This window comes from Prionailurus viverrinus, chromosome C1 (genome assembly GCF_022837055.1).
Source record: "Prionailurus viverrinus isolate Anna chromosome C1, UM_Priviv_1.0, whole genome shotgun sequence".
NCBI lineage: Eukaryota > Metazoa > Chordata > Mammalia > Carnivora > Felidae > Prionailurus > Prionailurus viverrinus.
In genome coordinates, this window is record NC_062568.1 from 6501880 (window position 1) to 6528802 (window position 26923).

Below are 26923 nucleotides of genomic sequence, written 5' to 3' on the forward strand. Positions count from 1 at the left end.
TTATTCTCTTAATTACTTAGATGCTTCACTGAAATGCCAGCCTTACCTTTGTTGGCATTGTCATGAACTCCAACAGCAGGGTTGGGGAGAAGGAAGACCTCAGTGGGGTAGCCAGTAAGCATGGGCTCGGCCTGCCCCAGTCCCCAATCTCCTAGTCTGGGTCTCGTCCAGAGGCACGACTCTGCAGCTTTCTATAATGTTTCTCAGCATTTCAGCATGAGAGGGGGACAGTGTGGAGAAAGAAGGCTCACTTAGGACGTGGGTTTCAGACAGAAGACTCTACTTAGAAAAAAGGACAGAGCTGGCGGGAAATCACAGCCTGAGTCTGGCTGGACGGCAGCTCTCCTCTCATCCCTGGGAATGATGTGACCTGAGTCCCCAAATCCATCAGAGCTGTTTAAGAATTAAATGACATGGTGAATATGAAAGCTCTTTGACCAATATAAGCCCAAGGCAGATGTATGTGAATGTTTAGTGGTTGTCACAGTCAGACTGGGCTCCTGGAATAATACCATACCAGGGGGTTTACAAAGAACAGAAATTTATTTCTCCCAGTTCTGGAGGCTGGCAGTCTGAGATCAGGGTGCCAGTGCAGTGGATTCTGGTGAGAGCATCTTCCAGGTTGCAGACTGCCGACATCTTGGTTTGTCCTCACATGGTGGAAAGAGGGGGAGAGAGAGCTCTCTGGGGTCCCTGTATAAAGGGCACTAATCCCATTCATAAGGACTCCACTCTTGTGACCTAATCACCTCCCAAAGGCATTACCTTCTAGTACCATTATAAAGGGTGAGGATTTCAACTCATAAATTTGTGGGCAGTGGGGGGCAGAGAGATGCTACAAACATTTGGTCCATAACAATGGTCTTTTATGGTTGTATCTCTTCTCTATTAAAATTTGTTTATAGTTATGATGTTATCCCCAGTGGATTTCTGCCTCCCTTACAAGACCCTGAACCACTTAACTCTTCCCTAGCTGATTCATATTATTTTCCTTCCTTTCCAAATCATCTCCCCAGTCCATTAGATTTTCTTCCCTCCTCCCTCCTTCCAGTTGGTTCCACTTAATGGTATCCAGGATACACTGAGCTGCCTCCTTCCCTCACTCATCTACATTTCACTCAGAGAGTCATCTCCATTCCCTCATCTACCCATCCAGTCTCACCTTCAGAGTGTCCCCAGGGTACCCAGCCCAGTGAGGACCCACTAAAGGGGTGTGAGTACTTCTTGACTGAATAGCAAGAGGGAAGATAATGATGACAAGCAGAGAGAGAGTAACATTTATCTTGTCACTGATGACAGTGGCCTATTAGAAAAAAAAAGCCTGGAATTTCTTCTTTTGTTCTTTCTCTTTTTAGTTTGTTTTGCATGAAAATGAACAGTTTATGTTAATCCGCATTTTTGCTGTTTCGTAGGTTGCTTATACTTATCCTGTTTTCTGTACAACACGTATATGCGGTAAGTACATTAATTAGCTCTGATTGCATGCATTATTCTTGTTATAAGCCTTTTTGTCTGTGGGACTCAGTTTTCTCATCTGTAAAATGAAAGGCTGGACTAGGTGAACTCTAAGGTTTCTTTTCCACACTCAAAACTGCTTACCAAATTGCCCAGGTATTGGGGATTTCTTCATTTTATAACATTACCCTGTGTTAAAATCTTTTTTTGAAGGGGGGCTGGAAGCGGCTGGCCTACTTCAAGATTAAATCAAGAAATACAAGATTACATGTGAACATTTTTTTTTTTTTTTTTAATTTTTTTTTCAACGTTTATTTATTTTTGGGACAGAGACAGAGCATGAACGGGGGAGGGGCATAGAGAGAGGGAGACACAGAATCGGAAACAGGCTCCAGGCTCTGAGCCATCAGCCCAGAGCCCGACGCGGGGCTCAAACTCGCGGACCGCGAGATCGTGACCTGGCTGAAGTCGGAGGCTTAACCGACTGCGCCACCCAGGCGCCCCTACATGTGAACATTTTAACTCTGGAGAAGGATAAGCCTAGAATATTCTGTAATAAGATCTCTTTCTTCTGCTTCCCACTGAGGAATCTGAGTTATTAAACCCAACCCCAGACATTTCTGGGAAATCACGCTATGGACTGCCAGTAACTCAGATCTTGAGATAACTGAACGGGTTAAGTCACCCTAGTGAGCACGTGCCCATCTGCCATCCTCTCTGGCTTGGATTTACCCAATCCAGTTTCTGTTATTTCAGTTAACATGGGTCTTTTCAAGGCAAATCAAAATAGAAAGTTGCTTTCTGTTCTCCTTTTCCTACTGGTCAGGACCAGAGAGGAATCAGAAGCTCTCCCCAAGTAGGATGATATGCCGTGTACCACTTAGTCCCATGCATTTGAGAGCATCATCTGAAGTAAGAATGGAAACACACTGAGATATGTGTCTGGATTTCTTTTTACTTGATTTCTCTAAGTTTATTTTTGTATTATATTCTCTCCCCCGCCACCGCCCCATTAGAAGAGCCTACAGAGTCTTAAATTTCACTTCCTTTGTTTCTTATGTTCCATACGTGGGAAAAAAAATTATTGAAACAAAGACTCATCTAGCCTGGACCCTCCTATCAGGTTGTGCTGTGCAGAGATATTAGAGATTTCACACCAAAGTTGCGATACTATAGTTGTCTTTTAAAGATAGTGATATAAATTGATGCAAAAGTTATGGGAGGCAATTTGGCATTATCCTTCAGAATTTCAAATGTGTAATCCTGTTGACCCAGGAAGTTTCCTTTTGGGAATTTATTATATATGTTTATACTGACTTGCGCATAAAGAAAACACACAAAAATATTGTAGTGTTTAGTAACGAAGGGAGGTAGCTAACGGCCCATCAAGAAGGACAGATTAAACAAGTACTTCATGTGAGGAAGAGCGATTCTATTAACTTGGAATGACTTTGAAGGCATCTAAGTGAAGGCAGCAAGGTACAGAGAAATATACCATTTGGGTAAAAATAAAACAAGGTTCAAATCACCAAAAAGTGTGTGTGTGGGTGGGTGTGCATGCACGTGTGTGTATGTGAGTGTGTGCATATGTGTTCCTGGTGTGAAAGTGCTCATAACTACCCAGAAACAGATTGAGGAGAGTGATTGCCTCTAGGTGAGGGAATGGGAGGGCCTGGGCTGGAAAAGAAAATTTCTTTCCCCATTATACTCTTTTGCCCTGTTTGAATTTTTTATCATATGCAAATGTTGTTTTTCAAAAAAGAAAATAGAGGTATGAATGTAGGACCAGTTATTAATCTAGAAATTAATAACGTACCTCATAAACATTTTATTCAACATACGTTTGTTTAAAAAATATCTGGGCTAAAACAGGAACTTTTCTTTTTTTTCCTCTTTGAAGAATGACATTAGTTTTGGAGAACATCAGTGTATTCCGGTGAATATGGTTTATACTTTGAATGTTGCCTTGGTGTGAGCCATAGTATTTATCTTTTTCAAATGGGTTCATACAGTCTGTTTTTGTGGCACATATTTTCCCTCTATGAATGCCTCCCCTAAAGTGGTATTTATTGGGCTATATCTAACGTACAAAAACTTCTTAGAGCCTAAAATTACCTCTTGCTTTTTTCTTTTATCAGTACCAAAGCTTTATATGTGACTATTTCTGTTTTTTTTTTTTTTTTAAATTTTTTTTTTTCAACGTTTATTTATTTTTGGGACAGAGAGAGACAGAGCATGAACGGGGGAGGGGCAGAGAGAGAGGGAGACACAGAATCGGAAACAGGCTCCAGGCTCCGAGCCATCAGCCCAGAGCCTGACGTGGGGCTCGAACTCACGGACTGCGAGATCGTGACCTGGTTGAAGTCGGACGCTTAACCGACTGCGCCACCCAGGCGCCCCTGTTTTTTTTTTTTTAATTAGAATCTGTTAATTTATCTTACACCAATTCTTTCCTGAAATGTAATTTTCAGATGCTACAAACATCTCTGTGATGGTTGGCACAATTAAGAAAAAAAAAAACAATAAAAGAACAAACTTGTCTTTATTATCAAGCCAGCTAATCAACTGACCTTCTTTCTCTGGTTGTTTTGATATTTCACTGGACACATAGTAATGAGTCCCAACCTTAAATGAACCCAAGTATTCAGACCAGTTGCTTTAAAGTGTTTTCATGATGTCCTGGACCTGGGCATTTAACCTTTTTTTTTTTTTTCGTCACCTTATCAGAGTTTTGAACTTGATGGTTCTGCATTCATAGATAACAATGTGACTCAAAACTCAAGAGGCATCTATTTTGGAAACTTCAAATACAGTTTTTTTTTAACTTAACTCTTGTAAAGGTTCACATTCTTATATACTTTCAATGACTCTAAAGAATTTTGTTTATAAAAATGTCTTTTTTTATTAATGCTTAATTTAAAGATTTTTCTTTTGGGATGTGTCTGAGCATATTTTTTTTTCTAGAAAAAAGAGGTCTAAGTTGTGTGACTGAAAAATAAATACATTCGGGATAGATCCTTTTTCCTCCCATACACATACTCATATATATGTGTATGATTACACATGTGTGTATTCATATGTACACCTGCTTGTATGTCCTTCCATGCATACTTATGTACATTGGTGTGTAGGTATACATATTTGTTTTCCAACTGAACTGTGAGTATTGGTTCAAATGTTGTATGTTTCCCCATTATGCTTTGGTGTAAAGACTCATGTTTATAGCCTTGAATGTAAAAAGATCTATCAGTCATAGAAATGTGTGGGTAATACATAAGTGTTACAGTGAGGGCTGGACCAGGCGAGATCATGAACTAGGCGAAGTATATCCCTGGTGCCTTTCTGATATTCCTGTCCACACTCTCAGCTCGTAGCATCTAGAGCTGTTTTTGCCACTAGTTCTTCCCAACCCACCGCCCCAGGCTCTGAAGGAATGGTCAGTGTTCATTGTCATTGTCACTGCAGGTGCATCATGGTGGCTGTTTTGTTGTTAAGGGATCTACTTATGGAAACAGTTATTCTGGGATTATGCTTTTGTATTGAAGTGACAGATGACTCTGGATATAGACAATGAGGATTTGTGAGAACAAGGGCCTGATTCTTCCTAAAGAGCGTGTGTGTGTGTGCATGTGTGTGTGTGTGTGTGTGTGTGTGTGTGTGTGTGTGTGTGTTTGGAAGAAGCATGAAAGTTAAGAAAACATGTGAATGTGGAGAAACTCTCTAAAGAGAATGTTGGAGAGAGGTTAGTGAGAAGTGGGGAAGGGCTCACCTTATTCAAGTTCAGGAGCTTTCTGGTTGAGAGACACATTAGAGGAACCATCTTGGAGTTTTAGCAGTTTGCAGGAAACAGTTTTCGTGTGAAAATCCAAGGCTGTGACGGGAGCAGTGACCAGGAAGGACTTGATGGTTCTGGAGGGGAAGCAAGAGCGTCCTGAAAAGCAGCCAAGTTTATAATTGAAGTGAGACACCATTGTGTCCTTACAGTTTTCCTAATCATATAGTTTACACTCTAAGATTGTTCACAACTTAGTAAATGAGGTCTTGCCAGGAGAAGGACATCACAGAAGATTCTTGCTAAAAAAAAAAAAAAAGTGGCCTCAGAAGGGAGCTTTTTTCAATGCCAGCTCATGTAAACTTTTATTTTTCTCACACTCTTATCGAGCCACAATGGAAGTTCTTTGCCTTTTTATGTATCAACATGAGTGTTTTCTTTTCGAGGTTTCCAAGGTAAAGGTATACTGTGGAATTCCCATCAGTTAGGTAAACCGAGATGCTTGTTATAAGTTAAATATCGTGTACCCAGCTAAGCAAGGAATACCAGTTTACTAAACCAGATGCTTCACTTTCCAGAGTGGAAAGAAGTTTATTGGGCCTTGCGGAGGAAGAGATTGCTCAGTTTGCCAGTGCTTTCCTGAAAAAGGGTCTCGGGTAAGTGATGTAAAAATCAGTATGGGCAGTGGGAGGAAGAAATGGGGAGTTACTCATCAGTGGGCATAAAGTTTTGGTTATGCAAGATGGGTTAGCTCTAGAGATCTGCTGTAGGATGTCTACCTAGAGTCAACAATAATGTCATGTTCACTGAAACATTGGTTGGGAGCAGGGGCACCTGGGTGGCTCAGTTGGTTAAGCTCCCAACTTCGGTCAGGTCATGATCTCACAGGTCATGAGTTCAAGCCCCGTGTCTGGCTCTGTGCTGACAGCTCAGAGTCTGGAGCCTGCTTCGGATTCTGTGTCCCCCTCTCTCTCTGCCCCTCACCCGCTCTCTCTCTCTCTCTCTCTCTCTCTCTCTCTCTCTCAAAAACAAATATTAAAACATATTTTAAAAAATTGGTTGGGAGAGCAGATCTCATATTAAGTGTCCTTACCACAGTAAAATGTTAGGAAAAAAGTCAACATGGGCAGCATGTTGAAATTTGAGCCATTGTGAATACTTAACGTTAAGTAGTCCCAGATTCTTAGCATGTTCTGATAATTGTCAATGTTTCTGTTTTACAGTCAAAGTTCTGTACATTCTGATAAGCCATCCCAGTTTTATTACACTAGGCATCAAGCTTAGAAGTGCAAGCTGTGATTTACCCAATGCTTCATACCACACTAATCTTGTAAACTGCCTTATGCAAAAAGGGTCCTGTGCCAAATGGTACATGCTAGGTCGCCATCCTGAAACTCAGGTTGCATATCAGCATTGTTTTTTAATGTTTATTTATTTTTGAGAGAGAGCGAGACACAGAGTGAAGCAGGGAAGGGGCAGAGAGAGAGAGAGAGAGAGAGAGAGGGAGGGAATCCTAAGCAGGCTTCAGGCTGTGAGCTGTCAGCACAGAGCCCAATGCAGGGCTTGAACCCACAAACCGTGAAATCATGACCTGAGCCAAAGTCATGAGCCAGGTGCCCCAACATATAAGCATTTTAAAGGCTCTGAGAAGTAGTGTAGTGAGGCGGGGGAAACCTGGTTTAAACTTATCTAAAGTGGTATATCCAGACATTGGACTACAAGACTCTTTTTTGGATAGCACCTATTGAAGTCACATGGGCATAGTGTTCTGTATGCATCTATTGTGCATGGCTGCATTTCTTGTGTGCTTCTTATGTGCCGCACACCATCTGTGTTCTCCAAACGCTTTAGGTCCCTGACTCCTCATGACTACTCTCTTACTATCTCAGCATGCCGACTTTGCAAGGCAGAAGATCAAAGCTCAGAGAGGTGTAGCCTGTTACTCAAGTCCACCCAGGACGGGGCTCTGGGTGACTACACTACGTTCTCTGTCCCCGAAAGGCACAAGAGCCCTCTTGGCTACTGTAGACGGGTCACTTGAACATTTATGGACCTCTGTCTCCCTTATATTCTGATAGCAGCAGCTGGCGGCCCACCCGCTCACTTGTGCTGGCGTAGTAGATCAAACAATTCTTTGGATTAAAAATACTCCCGCCATCTTACAAGAAAAGAGAAACTTGCTTTAGAAACTTTGGACAGTTTTTGAGTCAGATCAGTGATTCTGTTGCAACATGTTCCCATCGATTCTATAGGGAGTAACGCTCAAAAAGCACAGTTCAGGGATGACCAGTCTACAAGGAGGCAAGACCTCTCCTGAGGGAAGGGGCCATATATTTCTCCCATAGCTTTGCTTTCTCTCTGCACGATACGTGTGCAGTATGCAAGGGGCTCCTGTGTTGAGCTCTCTTCCTGAAACCAGCTAACTTTCAGAGCATGAATTATGGCAAATCCCCTCCTGCTTAAACTGCATTGTTTCTTTAATACTTCAAAACTTTGGAGCTCAGAATTTATCTTAAGGTTCTTCTTTTCCTTTAAAAAAATTTTTTTAAACTGCTTTTTAAGTTTATTTATTTTGAGAGAGAGAGTGCAAGCAGGGCAGAGGCTGAGAAAGAGAGAGAGGAGAATAAGGATACCAAGCAGGCTCTGCACTATCAGGACAGAGCCTGATGCGGGGCTCAAATTCACAAACCTTGAGATCATGACCTGAGCCAAAGGCAGACGCTTAACCAACTGAGGCACCCAGGCGCCCCTATCTTGAGATTTGTCAAGCTGCTTTCATGACATGATTCAAAAAAAAGAGGTGCAAACTTCTAGTTATAAAATAAATAAGTCCCGGGAATATACTGTACAGCATGATGAATATAGTACATAATACTATCTGGTCTATTTGAAGGTTATTGTGAGTAGATCTTAAGAGTTATCATCACAAGGGGGGAAAAAAAGTTACTGTGTGAGGACAGATGCTAACTAAACTTATCGTGGTGATCACTTTGCAATCTATACACATATCAAATTATGAAACTCATATTACGTTTATATGTCAGTTACATCTCAATAAAAATTCTTTTAAAAAGTAAAGACACTGAAAGCTAGCAATCTAAGAAGTGCCTTTTTTACGTATATGTATGCCTTATTCGGGGGTGGGGGGGGAAAGCCTGGCTTTCCTGTGATTTAAAAAAAATTATTTAAATGTTTATTTATTTTTGAGAGAGAGAGACAGACAGACAGAACATGAGCAGGGGAGGGGCAGAGAGAGAGGGAGACGCAGAATCTGAAACAGGCTCCAGGCTCTGAGCTTTCAGCACAGAACCAGACGGGGTCGAACCCACAAACCGTGAGATCATGACTTGAGCCAAAGTCAGATGCTTAACTGACTGAGCCGCTCAGGTGCCCCTCCTGTGATTTTTAATATAAACATACCAAGATTGTATAAATGAGAAAGAAATCAGTGCATCTAAATTTTAAGACCCTTTGAGTTTGAGACCCAAGAAAAATGGATCAGCTTCTTGAGAGGATGCTAATGGGGGCATCGCAAAACAAATGGGAACAGTTGCTTGGATAAGGCTCTGATGTAAATAAGCCCGAGAATTGTTTTGGTCGGGACATCTGGCGAGGTCTAGAGACATTTGTTGGTTGTCACAACTGGATGGGGGAGGGGTGCTACAGTATCTCGTGGGTACGGGCCAGGGATGCGGTTCGGCACCCCCAATGCACAGAACAGCCCCCACACCAAAAACTTACCTGTGCTGAGTGGACAAACCCTGCTCTCCTCCCACAACAGCTCTGTGAGGCTGATGGGGTTAATATTTTCATCTTTCAATACAAGGAGCCTGGATTTCCACGAGTTTTAATAACTCACTCGTATGTGAAAGAGGTGGAAACCCCACCCTGGTGTCTGACTTCAGTTTTAGCATTTGGCCCGTGATCACGAACATCGGTGCCTGCACATTCACATTCAAACACCAGACCGTCGTCATAACCTTGTGAACTCGGGCGGGTGCTTCGAGCTGCCCAAGCATTCGTTTCCTGGTATTTACACCACGAGTGCTGTCTCTTCTGTTTCCTCGGGTGTTCCGCAATCACGAGCAATGCACCTTGCCTCCCCTAACACAGTCTCCAGTGCCGGGGATGATGAGGGCTCAGGGGATAGACTGCACTCTGCGGTCTGGGTCCCTGTTGCTGGGTGGTCAGGCAGAACAGAACGCGGAGCACTGGTCAACCCTTGCCCTTTCCGAGACAGATGGCTCCCACATGAAGGCTGCAAGTTGCTGGCAGCGACGTCCGGCTGGGAGTTTGGGAGCTTGGCTTGCGCATAACTGCCAGGTGGGGTGGGAGGTGGGTGCTCGCAAGTACTCAGCAAGCAGCCAACTCACATACCATCTCGGGAGCTGCAGTGACAGCTCGAGGGGGTCTAGAGAGACAGGAATCCACACAGTCCCGGAGGGTCGAGGATCTGCCTGAGACGGTGCAGCCTGCTAGTGGCTCAGCCAGGCATTCCTAAGAAGGAAATGATTCCCCCTTTAGGGGTTCATGCCTGAGTGAGTCGTTTAAGCCCCAAATCAAAACTGCTGTCTCTGGATCGACGCTGGCCCTGTGCAGTGGAACGATGGGGTTGGGCTTGGAACTCTAGACTCAGGCTGGAGCCTGAGGTACAGCTGGGGTGCATCTGAGGCAGGGAGCCAAGGGGGGGGTCCTTCACTTCTGACGGAGTGAAGTTCAGCCTCATCAGTGCACCCCGGAGGCCCGCAGTCTGGCAGAACCATGTGTTTCCACCGGCGATCAACACGCTTCCCCTTTGCGCCTCTCCTGCTGCATCACGTGGGCCATCGGCTCTCCCTGGAGCGTAATCCGAATATTCTCGCTTGCCTCCCCTTTTCCGGGCTGTCTTCCCACTTCTGCTCTGCCTCTGTTTCTCCTGCCTTCCCCAAGGAGCTCGGTGGAGACTCCAGCTCTCCCAAAGCATTCCCCCCCTGCCGCAGCTCCTCCCAGCCAGTGCTGAGGCCCCTGGCAGGACCCTGGGCCCCTTCCCTTTACTGCTTGCACCCCGGCCTGTATCTCTGTTTGGGTGTGAGCGTCGGTGCACACGACCCTCTTCATGAGATTACGAGCACACACCCTTCAAGGTCGTCACGTGGACACCTGGAAAATGCTTCTGCTGGCTCCTGGTCCGCAGTGGAAACATAGCAGGCAGTTAGTGCACATAAATCAATACGTGAAAACTAAGTCTCCAGCCTGGGCAGGACTGGGAGCCTGAGTGGGTGGCCATGCTGGCCTGTAGCGTGCTTCTGGGGATACCTGCCACATCTAAGAGAAGCGGGGAGCAGGGTTAGTAGGGAGTCTCCCACCTCAGTCTTCCCCTCCCTCACCCGCACACGCATTGTTGAAACCTGTTATTAAATGTGCAATCTCACATAAGCTCAAATTCCCATGAGGTTTCAAGTAGGGCCAGAGATAACTATTTTGAACAGTGCCATTAAACAGTCCAGGAGCATCCTCGAAAGAGCTTCAGTCGAGGGTGGGAGACTGGAACCCCTGTGCCTTCTTTCTGGTTGAGAGCCTCAGGTGACAAATAAGGGTTTATCCTATCTGGCTGGTTCTGTTCCTCCAGGCTCTAACAGCCTCCGGTTCTGTGAGGTAGGCATGGCCATTTGCATATAGCAGCTATTCAGTTGCCTTCCAAAATATTTTGCAGCTATGCCCTGACATTTCCCCTAACCTCCTAATAGTCCCTCTTTGAGGATATGAATGAGGTTGGCACTGGCTGAGATTTTAAGATTTTCTTTGCCAGTTTCAGTGAAGGAATCTTCAGGTTTTTGATGGTTGTCTCCTTGCAGGGAGAATTATGTGTCTTTATAGACTATATGGGACTTTTTACAAGATCCATTGTAGTAACTAGCATGATGATAAAGACACGTTCTGTAGCATTTTCCAGAATCAAATAGAAAATATGTCCATATTTTTCATTGAATGGAGTCTACCAACTATTAAATTGTTAACTGTTCTATTAAGAATTGTATAATTTGACTTTTATGCAAAGAAGCCAAATAGTGTAAAACTCAAGACCTGTTTGGTTTTTTTTTTCCTTCCTGGTTTGAAAGCTGAGATCACACATTAGCAAATCAGTGTTTCCTTGGGGAATTTTAAGTCACTAAAAAAAATGCACAAGTATTTTCCCCCACAATATCATTCATTTGTCCCTCATGCTCCTAAGAGCCTGCGTTCCATGATAAAAATGGAATTTACTTGGGAGATTTTAATTATTAACATTTTTAACCATTAAATTATTTGCACACAAAGTTCTAGAACCCGATCCCTTTATCCCTCACACAGCTGTATTCTGGTATAGTCTATAACTGTGAAACAGTCTATAACTGATAAATGGTACAGAGCAATTCTTCTGAGGTCCCAAAGCACACATAAGTCAATGATGTTGTATTTTGGTGGAAGCAGAGTCCAATGACAAGTGACGAATTTGATCTGTCATCCACCCCCTTAGAGTTTTGGTTCTGCTTTATTTTTCTTCCACATCTTTCTCCTCCAAAAACAAACTCCCCAGCTCATTTTGTCTCTGCTGGAGAGTTCTCTGAGTAATGAAGCCCTGCCTGAGACTCAGGTGCTTTCCAAGGACACCCCAGCGAGGGGCCCTGGGACGGGACGTCCACCTTGGGGACTGTGGGGAGCTGGACAGGGCATTTGTCGTGCAAAGGCATCCGAATCCAGACTTGGAGAAAACACTGCCTACCGACAAATCTCCCAGTAGAATTTAGCCCACCAGCTGCCGGTTTCCAACTTGGGCTTTGCTTGTTAAAGCGTTCCCCGGTCAGGAATATTAACCTTGAGTTCTGAAGAATGAAAAACTTGCAAACGTTAAAAGAACGGATCTTCCATGGTAGGTGCTTGAGGAAGTAGTTCCAAACAGGGTGTGGGAAACCTGGATGTGCCTATCACTCTCTACTATCTGGCCTATCAATAATCATAGTCGTAGAACTAACCAGTGGTAGCTCGTATTGGTATGGAAGGATGACTCCAGCCGCTAACAGGGCTTTCAGTAGGCTGACAGAGCTCTCGCTCTAAACCTAGCATTTGTGCTTCAGAAGGAAGGAGGGAAAACAAGCTATATTTGCCTACTGTGTTGTAGGACGTGTTGTTTTTGCAACCAGGCCAGGTGTCCCGAGCCTCACCAGGGAATCCTGGTGACAGGTTGGGTCTGGTAGGTATTGGCATATCTGCCCTGATCAGTCATCTCATTAAATTGCCAGTGATTTGCAGCACAGCCTTTGGCCTCCTCGTGTGGAGTTCAATTCCATGGCAACGACGATTGCTGAACTCTGCGACCCAGCATGAACTGAGGCCAGGCGGCCGCAGAGCTCAGCAAATGTGGGACTACGCTGAACTTGAGTGGATCAAGGTCATTACCAAAGGGGAGACAGCCTTGTTGTTGGTGAGAACTCAGGGCTAGCAATGCAGGCCTGGCATTGTGAGGCTCCGGTGATCCAGAATGAAGTCCTTGTGGCCTGGAGCTCAGTGTCCAGCAGGAGATTCACCTTCTGGTCATTGTTTCTGGGTGCCTGAGGAGTGCCGGGCACTGTTAGGAGCTTGCGTCCTTGCTCTGTCCCAGGGATAATGTGGTCCCCTAACTCATATGGGAGCCTGGGGGTGGGGGGCAGGGTGGAGACAGCAGTGGAATCAGAGGCCACCTAGTGATGGCCTGAAAGCCTGTTGTGTCAGTGCCTCGGCTGCCATAATGAAGTGCCATGTGCTCAGTGGCTTAAAACCACAGAAAATATTTTTATTGCACGTTCTAGAGCCAGAAATACACAAGCAAGGTGTCACCATTACTGTATTTCTGCTCCAGCAGAGGCTTCTTCTCTGCCTCTCCCAGCTTTTGGTGGCCACCAGCTTTCCTTGGCTGACGGCCCTGTCACTCCAGTCCCCGCCTCTGTCTTCACACCGCCTTCCTTCTCTTCTGTGTCACATCTTCCTCTGCGTCCCTCTCACAAGGGTACATGTAATGGCATTTAGGGCCCATGCCAATAACCTGAGATAACCCCCTCCTCTCAAGGGCCTTAACTTTAGCACCTCTTTTGCCATCTCAGGCAATGTCCACGAATCCCAGGGGTTAGGACGGGGACATGTCTTTTTGTAGCCACCATTCGACCTACTGCAAATGTCTGGGCAGAGAGAACAGCCTCCGTGCAGACCCTGGGGGAAGAGCCTCCATTCGGACCCTGAAGTGAGAAGGAGGCAGGCTGGCATGTCTGAGGGACTGGAACGTGGCCAGAAAGATTTGGTTGGAGTAGGTGAGGGGGCAGGTGACATGAGGTGCAGTTGGAAAATCAGACACAGGTCCTTCAGTCTAAGAAGGAAGGCTCTGAAGGATCTTAAGAAGGGTGGAAGCAGGTGGATTTACGGTATAAAAAAATCATTCTGGCTGCTGTTTGGAGAACATAGTGTGTGTACATTGGGGGGCAGTGGTAGGGAAAACCCGTCAGGGGGCTGCTGCAGTCGCTCAGGTGGGAGGTGAGATTGCTTTGCGGGGGTGGGGGGGAAGCGTGAAGAGGTGGGGGAAGCAGGTGCGTGAAGAGGTGGGGGAATGTTTGGGAGGCAGGGTTGATAGGAGCGAGGGTGACAGTGGAGGAAGGCGGGCATAGTGTGTACAGCTGTGTGGGCAGTGGTCTCAGGCCGAGGAGCACACGGGGGGGATGATCGTGTGTCTACGAGTCCCATTTTGGGTTTGTAGAGCCAGAGGTCAACTGAATATGGTCAGGGCTCCAAAGAGAAGTCTGGGCTAGGGAGGAAAGTGGAGGGGTTGGTTGTTCAGCGTTGGATGCCATTAACTCCATGGAAAAGGTCAAGTTTGCCCAAGAGAAAGTGAGAAGAGGGCCAGGGCAACCCTGTGGGGAATCCCCCCCCCCCAACCAGGAGGAAGGGGGCCAGCACGGAAGACACAGGAGAAAGACACAGAGAGGGCAAGGGGCAGGGACACCAGGAGAACAGAGCCAGGAAGAGGAAGCAAGGTCCAGCTGGTTCTGGCTCCGCCGGGAGCCTACCCAGGCCTCTCCACGCTGCCTCATTCAGTTCCCACGGCAGATGTGTGATGTTGGGCTGCTCTTACACCATTTTTAAAAATGGCAAAACCGGGGCGCCTGGGTAGCTCATTCGGTTGAGCGTCCGACTTCAGCTCAGGTCGTGATCTCACGGTTCTTCGTGAGTTCAAGCCCCGCTTCAGGCTCTGGGCTGATGGCTCAGAGCCTGGAGCCTGCTTCCGATTCTGTGTCTCCCTCTCTCTCTGCCCCTGCCCCATTCATGCTCTGTCTCTCTCTGTCTCAAAAATAAATAAACATTAAAAAAAATTTTTTTTTAAAAAAATGGGAAAACCACTCTGTGATGACCAGGTTCAAGACGTGGATTTATTTATTGCTCAGGGGCAAAGCCCTATCTTCCGGTTCTCAGAGCCATGCTCTTTCCACTGTGCCATGCAGCCTCTTGGGAACACAGCTGCAAATCCAGAGTCAGTGTCACTCCAGGCTAAATGGGCCAGCGGATGCTCTCATTGACAGGTGAGGTGATCTTAAGGTACAAGAAAATACTCTGCCACAACGGTCTGGTCTCCTTGGACTTTCTACTCCTTGAGTAACACTTTTTTGTTATTTATTTTAATAACCATTCATGTTATCCATTGTTTTTCCCGTTATAGGTAGGGAGAGACCTTGGAGGCACTCAGTTAAAGGATTTTATGCTACCTGCGTAGTCCTCTTGGAGGGTTTAAGTAATGTTATGGTGTCGCCTAGTGGATGAATCTTTGAATTACAGCCAAGCATTAAAAAGGCAGGAAGGGCGACGCTGAACTGTTCATTTTAATTATAAAAGTCTTAATCCATTCAGTACTCTCCGAGTTCATGTTTAGAATATATACCACACAAGGCGGTAGCCAAGGTCCTGGGTAGTAATAAAATGTGCACGGATCCCTGACCCCAAAAAGCTTACCAGAAGACATCACCCCAAGCAGATATTAATTAAAGTAACATGCGTGAAACAATAATGAAAAATAGGTGAAGAGTCTATTTAGGTGGTATTTTAGGGTGGACAGGAGAGTTCTTCCGAGAGTGAGATTGATCAGGACTGGGGTAAAAGAGAAGCAGCAACTGAAGTCAGGGGACCTGGGTTCGAATCTCTGTTTCCCCAGGTGATAGTCAGTGGCCTCTGGTCACTGGCTTCATCTCTCTGAGCCTCAGCTTCCTTGTTTGGGAAACAGAAAAGTAGAAACAGGGTGACTTTTTTTTCTTTAAAAAAATTTGTTTTTAGTTTATTTAGAGAGACACAGAGACCGTGCTTGTGAGGGGAGGGGCAGAGAGAGGGAGACCGCGAATCCCAAGCAGGTTCTGCACTGTCAGCACAGAGCCCCACGCGGGGCTTGAACCCACGAAACCGCGAGATCATGACCTGAGCTGAAACCGAGTCGGATGGATGCTTCACCAACTGAGTCACCCAGGCGCCCCCCACGGGTGACCTTATGGATGTAAGGATCCCAGGAGTCAGTGCCTAGAACAACTGCTCAGGGAATGGTAGCTGCTGCCATTGGTACCATCACCACCATCATGGTTTTGAGAAGGTAGAATAGGAACTACCGATGGAGAAAGGCTGCCATTGCTTCAGGCAAATAGGAGGCACGCGTGTGATTGGAGCAGAAGGAGGAGGTGTGGAAATTACAGGGAGTAGGGTTGGCTGGGGTAGAGGAAGGCCGACTGTCCCCATTGCAGAGGGTGATGAAAGCAGTGACACAGGCAAGAGAAGATCGCAGGGGAGTTGACAGTTGTATGTGGATGTGGGTAGAAGCCTGGAATGAAGGAAGAGAGGGAGGCTGGTGCTTGGGTGACCCACATGAGATGACAAGACCACGACAGCGGACGGATTCCTCTGCAGGGAGATGACAGTAAGACAGACACGTGAGATTCAAGTTAAGGGAGGTATGACAGCCTTGGCCAAGGGTGGACATGGAGAGCCGCATGGTGAGCTCACATGAAGGAACAAAGTTGCCACCTGATGGGTCTGGGGACAGGAGTGGAGTGCGGGGAAATGATGGGAATGATGAGCTGAGTTCTGACATGATGAGTGCGAATTAGCAGAGGAGGAAGGTTCAAGAAGGTGTCTAGAAAATGGTTGGGCGTATAGGGTAGGACTAGAAAATTGGACTTGAGAACGACAGAAATAGAGGTCTTTAATTAATTTGATGAATACTATTATTTCCTGAAGAAACTTTATAAAAGAACACAGAATACATTAAGATATGAAGTTTAAAAACAAGACAAGGCCTGAAGCAATGGGCGTGTCGCAGCAGGCACGGTGTGGGGATGGTTTAGTGCATGGGTCCTCCACTCTGCCAGGCTGAGGCAGTGGGAAGAGGAGAGGTTTGGGAGAGCCCCTGACTGATGCAGGTTTGAATGCAAACTCACTAGGTATGTGAGTCTGAGCAAGTTATACCCCTGAATAGACTTTTCTCATCTATACGGGGGATAATAATTCATGTTTCTCAGTGTTGGTGGCTGGATTAAATGAAGCAAGGTATGGAGAGTGGTGGGCACACAATGATCACATGATGGTCACTGGGCACTTTGATGATCACCTTCACGGTCTTAGAGACCAAGGGTGATTTGGAAATGCATGTGTCATTAGTATAATAAAAGCACCTTTCATATTCATTTATTCATTAATGAAGGAGGAAAGGAACAAACATTTATTTTTACTTCTTTGCACTGATTAAACTTCTGGTTAGGCAGGATCAGGAAGCTGTTGCAGGGAAAATGTGACAGGATATGTATTTGCAGTCGTCTCTCTGAACTTACTTCTCCCAATTCTCATACTGCTAACATGACAGAGGGTTTCTTAGCTTTTTGTCATTCCCTAAAGGGTCTGGTCCCTGGCAGCGAACACATCCGGGGCAGCCCAAAAGGCTGAGTTGAAGATCTTGGTATTGGCCGTGTACATATTCTCCCGTCTGTTGGTGCGGTTCTACCAAGTTGTGAAATAAAAGTAATTTGATCTTAGCCCTGCTCAAGAGCCGTGCCTGATACAGATGACTAACAAGTGACAGAATGCTGAAGGAATGCCCCAGCTCCAGAGGGTGGGGTGACTGTCCACTGTGATCACCTTCATCCTCTATTTGTACAGCTGGCCCGGGAGCCTACTGTTCTGTGGCCTCAGTCGGAGCACACATAGCACGTCTGATGACACGGTGTCAGCCTGGGCTTTGAGGAGGAAGAAGGGGATGGCTTGTGGCATCACACAGCGTGCCAGAGTTTCCTCAGCTGGCAAGATGATTGTCATTTCTGGATTTGGTGCATCTTTTCTGATTTCACGGTCTCTGGCTGAAAGTTGTGAAACACAGAGGCAGTTCTGTGTACATAGAAGAAAGGAAGGAAGGGAGGAAGGAAGGAAGGAAGGAAGGAAGGAAGGAAGGCAGGGGGGAGGAAGGAAGGAGGGAAGGAAGGAAGGTAGGAAGGAAGGAAGAAAGAAAGGGATAGGAAAGGAAAGGGAAGAGAAAAGAGGAAAAAAAAAGAAAGAAAGAAAAAGAAAGAAAGAAAGAAAGAAAGAAAAGAAAAAGAAAGAAAGAAAGAAAGAAAGAAAGAAAGAAAGAAAGAAAAGAAAAAGAAAGATCAGTAGATAGATCAGGGAAAACTACATCTGAAAATAAGGCATTCATTCCACTGGGCTTTTTTTTTTTTTTTTTTTTACTACCCTGAATCCACTGTATATCATGTTATTGTTCATGGTTGGAGGGTGCATAGTTAGGAAGAAAAGATTTCTTTAAAAAAATTTTTAAAGATGCCAAATTCTTTTGATTATTTAATGAATCTCTTGTTATAGAAGTGTCTCTTATGGGTTTGTTATTTAAGTCTGTTGATCCTGAAGTTAATTCCACTATAGCCTTATAAATAAGTAAGCCCAAATATTTACTTGTAAACATAGTTTTTTTTTTAACTGACCCCTTCTTTTATATGAAACAGTTTAAGGATATTGGAGTTATTCTCTATGTTGCTGTGGATAAATAATTTACTCAAATTGGATGAACTAGCAATGACTATTTCAGAGATTGGGGTTTGGAAAAATTTCATGAGTAGCTTTCTGATAGGTTTAATACTGTGGTACAAGGTTTGGTGTATTTCTTTAAAAAATTTATCCTATAAGGAATTACCTGTTAATATGAGAAAAAAAAACACAGCACTCCATATAAAAACAAACCACAGCCTTCCCCAGCATCTGTAAATAAGTAGGCATTTAATATTTTATGCTAGCTTTTCCACCTGCAAAGTAGAGGTTATTTTGCCGTTGAAATGAAGGCACAGCAAAACCCGTGTTCTATCTCAACAAGATGTGAACATCGCTGTGTTTAGGGCCATTGCTCACGGTGTGGGGTTGTGTTTTGCTCACCTCAGTGTGGAAACATTGACTGTATCACTGTTCAAATTAGTTTATTATTTATTGCCTTTCCTACCATCATAGTCTTGGGCACATAGACTGTGCCCCCCAGAAGCTCATGGTCTAGCAGATATGGGGTTAGGAGGATAAAGAGATGGTCACTATGGCAGGGGAGGGATGCTATTATAGGAGCATCTCGAGAGGCATCTAGTTCTGAAGGGCGGGTTGGGGGAGGGCAGGAGGTTGGGAAGTCCTTCCAAGAGAGCACTAAAAGATGACCTTGGGAGTGGGAGGGACAGTTCTGAGACAGGATACCAAGTCTGTGAAAGAACAGAGCTTATTCAGAAATGGTGAGGAAATCAGTGTAACAGATGGGTGAGGGTGGAGGGGGGGCACGGGGTCCAGAGTTTTAATAATGTAAATAACCGTTCCTTGTTTTATTTTAAAAGCATTTGGGATGACACCTTCTCACATCAGGACCCATTTCTGTACTGAATGGAGTTTTATCATTCTTACGACCATGTGAAACACTTCTACTCTTTCTTTTTTTTTTTTTTTCTCCGCAAAGTTCCATTAACTCACTGGATCCGGCCTTGCGTGTCCAGAATGAAGCACATTAAAGAGATTTATAGGCAGTTAATTGGCTGTCTCTTTCTCAGTTAATGTTTAAACATACATTTTTTTTTTTTTGTTTCTAAACGTTACATTATGGTAAAGTACAGCATTCACAAAAGATAATTTAGCAGGTTTTCTGTAAATTACCTATCAGATGAAAAGATAATTCCCAGACTTCATGAAAAGGCAGTTAATTTCTGAGTCTTATATTTAGGAAATCTTACCAAGTAAAAGTAATTAACACAGGTGAAAGAAAAGAAAGAAAGAAGAAAGAAAGAAAGAAAAAAAGAAAGGGAAAGAGGTAGCTGAAGTCATTGTTTATCTTTTAGATTGTTGTTTACAATTTGTGCAATATTTAAATTGATATGCCCACAAAATACCCCCAAATGATTTGTGCCTATATAATTACATTTTATATTTTATTGTTGTCTTTTTAATAACACAGATTTATACATTCAAGCTCCCTTGAAAATCCTAAGCTTTATTAGTATTTTTACGGATACTCAATAAATAGTTGTTATGATGATGAAAAAGCATGAAGAGAAGGGAAAGTTCAAATGAAGTAGGATTTTGATTTGTTAAGGTTAGGCAGATGGTAAAGGTTGTTGATAATGTTTGTTGAGTCCGTGACTTCATGATGAAAGAGAAATGGTAACTCATCTTTATTATAAAGGTCACATTCGCTGTTGGTAAAGAACATATTGCCCTGGCTTGCATTTTCCCTGCTGAGACATGACAGAATGCTATTTTGTATATCCTTCAAGAAATGTTCCTTTATAAACATATATTTCGAGAAAATGCCCATTTGTTTCTCTACAGGTGGGATCATATGACATACAGCTTGTTTTGACCCCTTTGAACAATGAACTAGGTATAATAAGAGTAATCACAGTAGTTTGCATTACGGTTCCAGGCACGATGCTATAAACACTTGCCGCGCAGTATTCTTTTTATGTCCACTGGCCATTGACGGATAAAGAAGCTGAGGAACAGAGAGGCTAAGAAATGTGCCCTAGGTCACACAGCTAGTGTGGGCCTGGGCTTACAACACAGGAGGCTGACTGCAGAGCCTGGATGTTCAGTCACTGTGTCTTCCTCAGGAGCATCATGAGGGTGATCTGTGTCCGCTCACAAAGCCCTGCTCGCTGTCTTTAATGTGCAGGCCTTACACGTTCCCCGCGGGCCTGTTCCAGCCGCCGGTCTCTGCATTCGTTGCGGGCTCTGGGAGAGCCCCAGGTACCCGCCTGGCAGCAGGCACCCGGCACCGTGGTCCCCCAGCGAGGAGGTGAACACCGCAGTTTCCTCCCTCTTGAGTGGGTCGCTCTGAGGTGTGAGCTCTACCCTGACTCCGGGAGTGCCCGCTCTGGGGAGAGCTCGTGACCCACTGGTCATGTTACCGGAGTCGGGTTGTTGGGCCCAACAGTAGAAGCGAGGCTGGACCCCAGAACCAAAGGCACAGCCAAAGCTCTCTTGGGGCTGCAGCTTGAGTGAAAGGGACACAAAGCACCAACAGAGACTGGCTGGGCAGGCCTCTGTGAGCAAAGAGAAGGCCCTGCCTGCAGGGAGAATGTTCTGGCTCGGGTTCCCATTCCAGGATGCTAATGAGGGAGCTGGGGGGGGTGGGTGGGGACGGGGGTGGGGGTGGGGACAGGGGGGGGGGAGTGCCTCGCCCTGATTGGTTGGAAGGGCTTCATTCTGATTGGTCGGAAGGAGCTCATCCTGATTGGTCGCTATTGGCAGGCAACTCAGGCCGCTCAGTGCTTTTGGAGCAGAGTCTTCAGGTTCGCGGAGTGTCTGTGGTAAATCCGGGTTGGGTGCGGGGCTGCGTCCTGGTTCTGCTCGGTAAGAGAAGTGGTTTACCAGTAACTGCTAACTGGAGCACCGGGATGGCTCAGTCGGTTAAGCTTCCTACTTCCGCTCAGGTCATGATCTCAGGGCTTGTGAGTTCGAGCCCTGTATTGGGCTCTGCACGGGTTTTTCTCTCTGCCCCTCACCGACTGGTGCTTTCTTAAATAAATTAAATAAATAAATAAGTAAAAACTTAAAAAATAAATAAAAACTAAAAATAAATAAATAAATAAATAACAGAAAGCGCCCCAGGTGCGTGCATGGTTTTCACCTGGGACTTGTTCCGATGGTCCCTAACTGTCTCAATGACTGGCTTGATTCCACACCCTGTCTTCCCGTCTTCCCTTCTCTGTGTCACGTCCCTGCTTCCTTACCCTATCTCCTTCAAATCTCAAACAAACGGTTTGCATTGACTTCTTGCCCTATGCTTTGATTCTGAAGCACCCAGGCCAAGACAGGCTGCATAATGTTCCTTTTTTGAAGGTACCAAAGTCTATTCTATCAATCTCAGATGGGCGGATTTTTATAGGACTTCCAGTTTTTCTTACTATTGTAAATAATATTGTTGTGAATATTCTGGCATTATTGTCTTTAGATCAGGGCACCTGGGGCTCCTGCCTCCAAGACCTCTCCCATCGGTCCTGTGTCTGGGCCTGGCCAAGGCCAGCAGCATCGTCCAAGGTGGTACCCCACATGTAGACCAGGACTGGCTGGGTCCCACAGTGTGTTTCTTCCTTTGAGGTTGTTAAAAATGATTAAAGAAGCCAGTTTAGGTGATAGAAACAAACTTTATTTAACACTTCATGAAGCGGGCAGTCCTCCTTCCCAAGGATCCAGAGAACTGCAAAATGGGGCAGAAGACAGGAAGCTTTTATGGGATGAAGAATAAGGAAAAGGAAGAACAATGGAAAAAGAATAGAAAGCAGGGAAATAAGTAGAGACCCTGGAGTTGGCTTGGGTGTGGGGATTGGCTGACTGAGGTAGTGGGTGTCTGGTCCACATGAGCATTTACAGGGACCCAAAAGTTACCTGCTTCCTTTTGCTGACGTGGAACCCGGGCAGGGGGAGGGGCTCCATCTTGGGCCTCGAAAGTTGTTCCAACAGGGTGCGCTTGGATCCTTTATCCCCTGTGGGGCTTACCTCATGAGGAGCTCAGGGGTTCATGCTTATGGGCTGGTCTGGGACCACATGGCTGGACCCTGGTCCAGCCTTGCCAGCTTGTGGGATTCCGTTCATGGGATCGCAGGGTCAGCAGAATAGTGCTGACACAGATTTCAGGTGACTCAATTTTTAAGTAGATGAGGCCCTCTAAAATATATTTTCTCCTGGCCCCCACACATCCGAGGGGACGTCCTATATTCTTATATGTGGCCCTACTCACGCTTGGAGTTCAGCAGCAATAATTCAGAATTGTCCAGAGGTTTGAGATCTGATCTGAGCAGATGTCTCCTGAAATCCATTCAACTTTTCTCTCTGCATATCAAGACTTTCTTGCTCATTGAATGCATGAGCATGTTTGGTGGGGCAAGGGGCTACAACATGATTTTCCTTAAATCTGGGGAAAAATTTGAAGAAGCACAAGAAATTTCAGGTGAAAATCCTGACTTCAAGTGAATACTGAGAGTGTTTCCAAACTAATAAAATACAGCATGGGCTCTAAAATGTTAGACAACATGGCTGCACGCCTTGGACACCACAGTGCGTGGTGTTGTGCAGGCAGATCATCTTGCATCAGTGAAAATCTTGTTGTAAGCTTCTCATTATAAAGCTTCTTTTTACCTATTGTAAGGGTATTGTCTTCAGATTGTAAAGTCAGTTTTTTAAAAAACCACATGGGCCGCTCTTCCTGTCACGGGTTCTGTCCCAGTGCTTTAATAAAATCACCTTTCTGCACCAATAAAAAAAAAAAAATGCAGTGCCTGGGTGGCTCAGTCGATTAAGTGTCTGACTTTGGCTCAGGTCGTGAGCTCAAGGTTCATGAGTTCGATGAGTTCAAGCCCCATGTCGGGCTCTGCACTGACAGTGAGGAGCCTGCTTGGGATTCTCTCTCCCCCCACCCCCCTCTCTGTCCCTCCCCTGCTTGCACTCTCTCTCTCTCAAAATAAATAATAAAAATTTAAAAAATATGAATCTGGGGCACCTGGGTGGTGCAGTCGGTTAAGCGTCCGACTTCAGCCAGGTCACGATATCACGGTCCGTGAGTTCGAGCCCCGTGTCAGGCTCTGGGCTGATGGCTCAGAGCCTGTTTCTGATTCTGTGTCTCCCTCTCTCTCTGCCCCTCCCCCGTTCATGCTCTGTCTCTCTCTGTCCCAAAAAAAATAAATAAATGTTGAAAAAAAATTTAAAAAAATATGAATCTAAGATATTCTCTGCCCACATCAAATTATAGACAGAGATTGAATGATGAGGCTAGAAGTGTCACTTAGAAATTATGATTTCAGATTCTTAAGTTCATATAGCCTCACTTCTTGTACATTGGCTATTTTATAAAAAGTAAATAAGTTTGCATATAGAAAATCATTTTATATGTCATAAAGATGTGGTTGATAGAATTGCCTTTTTCAGAGTCCAAAGGTCACTTTCCTAACCGTACAGGGCCCAGGTAGAATGTGTCCAAAGCGGCTGGGTGGTCAGGCTGGGAGCTTGGTGAAGGGATTTCCTAAGCCAAAGGCTGTGGTAGATGGTGGGTGGGAGATTTAACTGGTGAGCAAATATCCCTGCCCTCACAGCGTTAATGTCTACCTGGAAAGGTGAACAATAAATGGATGGGCAAAGAGTTGAAAAATATGAAATGCTAAGAGGCCAAGAATGAAACGGACAGGCTAATGAGGGCGGCAGTGGACTGGAGATCCTCCTCGACTGGGCTAGGTGAGGGGGAGGGCTAGGGGGTCAAGGAAGGCTGCTAAGGAGGTGGTAGTTTAGGGGAGATCCAAGTCCTGTGGAAATGTAGAGAAGGAGCAGTCCAGAGGGAAAGCCAAGCCAAGGAAGAGCCGCAGGGCTGGCTGGGAAGTCATGAGTGTGGGGTGCCAGGTAATTAGGGCCATACCCTAGAAAGTCTGGAGGGAGTCCAAGGTTTACTTTACAGGCAGTGGGAAGGCAAGGAAGGTTTTTAAAAAGTGGGGCAGCGCCACGGTCTGATTTCTGTTTCCGTGTCACTCTGGTTGTGCTGTGGAGAGAGGCATGGAGGAAGGGAAGAGGAAGCAAGAGAGCAATTTAGGAGCTCTCTGGTGGCAGACAGCGGGACTGTGAAGAAGTGAGTTCCAGATCTGTTTTGGAAGTGAAATGATAACCGTTAATCATAGATTCAGTGTAGGTGTGACAGAAAGAAGACTGTCAAGGATGACTCCAGGATTCTGGCTGGAGATTTAATAAGGGATTTTATAAGGTAGTTGGGGAAGGTTGAAAGAGGATTGCATTTTGGGGGAAAGGCAAGAATTCCATTTCAGATTTTTTTGTTATTTTAAGCCGGAGGTACCATTATATCCAAGAAGGTGACAAGGAGGCATCTGGATATGCTCGTCCATCTGGAAGTTAAAGTTAGAAAAGTCTGTGCTGAGACATATAAGTGGGGCTATTCGAACCCATGATATTTACAATTTCAGTCCTAGGGAGAACCATGGGTGTAGGGACTATGGAGAGAGACAAGGGGGCCTGGGACAGAGAAGGGAGCAATATCATGGGGGTGGGGGGCAGCGCATGCGGTCCTCCAAGGTCAGTCTTCCTACTCCAGATCAAAGAGCTGTGAGCCTCACAACTGCTTCTAGTGGGCGGTGACTCAATGTCCATTCAGTGCATCAGGTCATCTAAATGCAATGGGGGACAGGCAACAAGGGAGAAGTTTTCTCATCTTTGTACTGGAAATGTTCCCACTGTGGGTTCAGGGGGAAGAGCTGAGATCACGAAACATCTTCACCTAAAATAAGAGGCGGCCTTTTCATTCATGGAAAGTCAGATTGCGTAAATATAAGTTGACATGGACAGCCTCCTTCCAAATTAAGAATAGATATTAGGTAAAAGAGGCTAAAAGAAGAAAGGTTTTTCACTAAAGGGGCAGAACAATCATTCACCATATGAAATTTTCAAAAAGATCTGGCAGATTTCTCCACTCTTAATTTGTGCCACTAACACAATGGTAATGAGACTTTGATTTCTTTTCTTGCTTTGTTTTGCAAGTTGCTTGCTTTGCTAAAAAGCTCAAGATTTATAACTGTCACTGACAATAAAAATAGTACAAGAACTATGATTAGTTTGTGTGTGTGTGTGTGTGTGTGTGTGTGTGTGTGTGTGTGTGTACACATGGAATAATTAAAATGTATGGCTTAAATTCAGATAGAAAAAGGCAATGTTCCTCTTTCTTATTTTTGTAATTAATCGATCATTTGTGCTTTTATTGTTAGAATTTGCTCAAACTGTAGTATTCCAGTCTTCTGTTAGCTCATGTGAACATGTGTTTGTGTTGGAAAATGCTACTTAAAAATCAACCATCCCTCTGCCTTTTAAACCTTCCTTCTTAGGGTCACCCAGGACTCCCAGGGCCACAGGGTCCTATTGGACCCCTGGGACTGCCAGGACCCATTGGAATTCCAGGAGAGAAAGGGATGAGAGGTGACAGCGGCCCTCCTGGAGCAGCCGGTGACAAAGGTGATAAGGTAAGCCTTCTCTTAAGTGAGGGACTCTTACTAACTGCTTACTGGCACTACTGTGCCAGGTTTTTTATAATCACAAGTACTGTCTACTAGCACCTAATAATAAATTAAGTTTGAACTCCTCTTCCATAATCAGCCCTCATTCCCTGACTCCTTTCCAGAGGAGCATGCCTTTCTAGACTTCTCTATGCACTTAAATACCCGAGTGCACCCAATGAAGGGTTGTATTCTTTCCTGGCTTTTTAAAAACGTAAATGACATATTTGTTGTGCTAAGCTTTTCTTTGTTGTACTCAGCCATATGGCTTACAGGTCATTCCTTATCAATTTGTGTAGATCAAACTTATTTTCTTAAAAATACTGCACAGTATGTCTTAATATAGATAAAACTATGGTTTATTCCCGGTTGATGTAAATTTGAGGTCCTGTCCCAACTTTGTGTCATGCTAGTGTGCAGAAACAATCCTGTAAATCGCCTGCACTTGCATTTAATAGTTTATTTCTCTAGGATAGACAGACTCCGGGAAGTTGAATTTCCGGCTTATAGGGTATTGAACATTTTCTTTGAATTGATGGTGCTAAGTTGGCTTCCTAAGTACAAAAAGAAAAGTACAAAAGGTTGTTTTTTTAATTGTTGGCATTTAAATTCATTAATGCAAAAAAATAAGTGACAATGACTGCTAAGAGTCTTTTAAAAAATTATGTCATTATTTATGTTTTCAAGTAAATCCATATGTTAATCTAATGCTCTGATACCTCTTATATCTTTGTTTTGTTTTCTGGGATTTTAGGGTCCAACTGGTGTTCCTGGATTTCCAGGTTTGGATGGCATACCTGTACGTATCCCCAAATTTTCTCCATTTTTTTTTAAAAAAGAGCTCATCAAAACCCTTAAAATCACATATATTTATATGGCAAACTCTTCTTTATTTTCTTTTGATAGTACAAGGAAAGGCGCCTACATTCCAGTTTTGTGTAATAACTTTGGGACTAAAAGACTTTACTTGAAAAGTAAGGTTTTCAAACAGATTCGAGAAAAACATTCCACAATATAAGCTATATATACCTGCCATATTCTGGAAATAAATGTATACTCACAATGCGAGTTTTTACTTGCTGGTTAGTTTTGACAGTAGAAGTGGGCTTAAAACTTTCATTTCTAATATGGAAAT

General features: G+C 44.6%; 1 protein-coding gene across 11 annotated transcripts in view; it reads left to right on the forward strand.

The window, feature by feature from the left end:
* Positions 1 to 26923, forward strand: part of COL4A4 (collagen type IV alpha 4 chain) — a 135498-nt gene that overhangs the window by 20525 nt on the left and 88050 nt on the right. For 10 of the 11 annotated variants that reach the window (XR_007154992.1, XM_047872283.1, XM_047872288.1 and 7 more), the window contains exons 4-7: positions 1413 to 1455; positions 5806 to 5883; positions 25621 to 25755; positions 26543 to 26587. Coding sequence is in view for 10 of the 11 variants with exons in the window: in XM_047872283.1 (XP_047728239.1) it covers positions 1413 to 1455; positions 5806 to 5883; positions 25621 to 25755; positions 26543 to 26587 (301 nt within the window). In the remaining variant the exon portion in view is untranslated. Of the gene's footprint in view, positions 1 to 1412; positions 1456 to 5805; positions 5884 to 14688; positions 14788 to 25620; positions 25756 to 26542; positions 26588 to 26923 lie in introns of those variants that run through there. The other variant, XM_047872290.1, reaches the window with a different exon arrangement.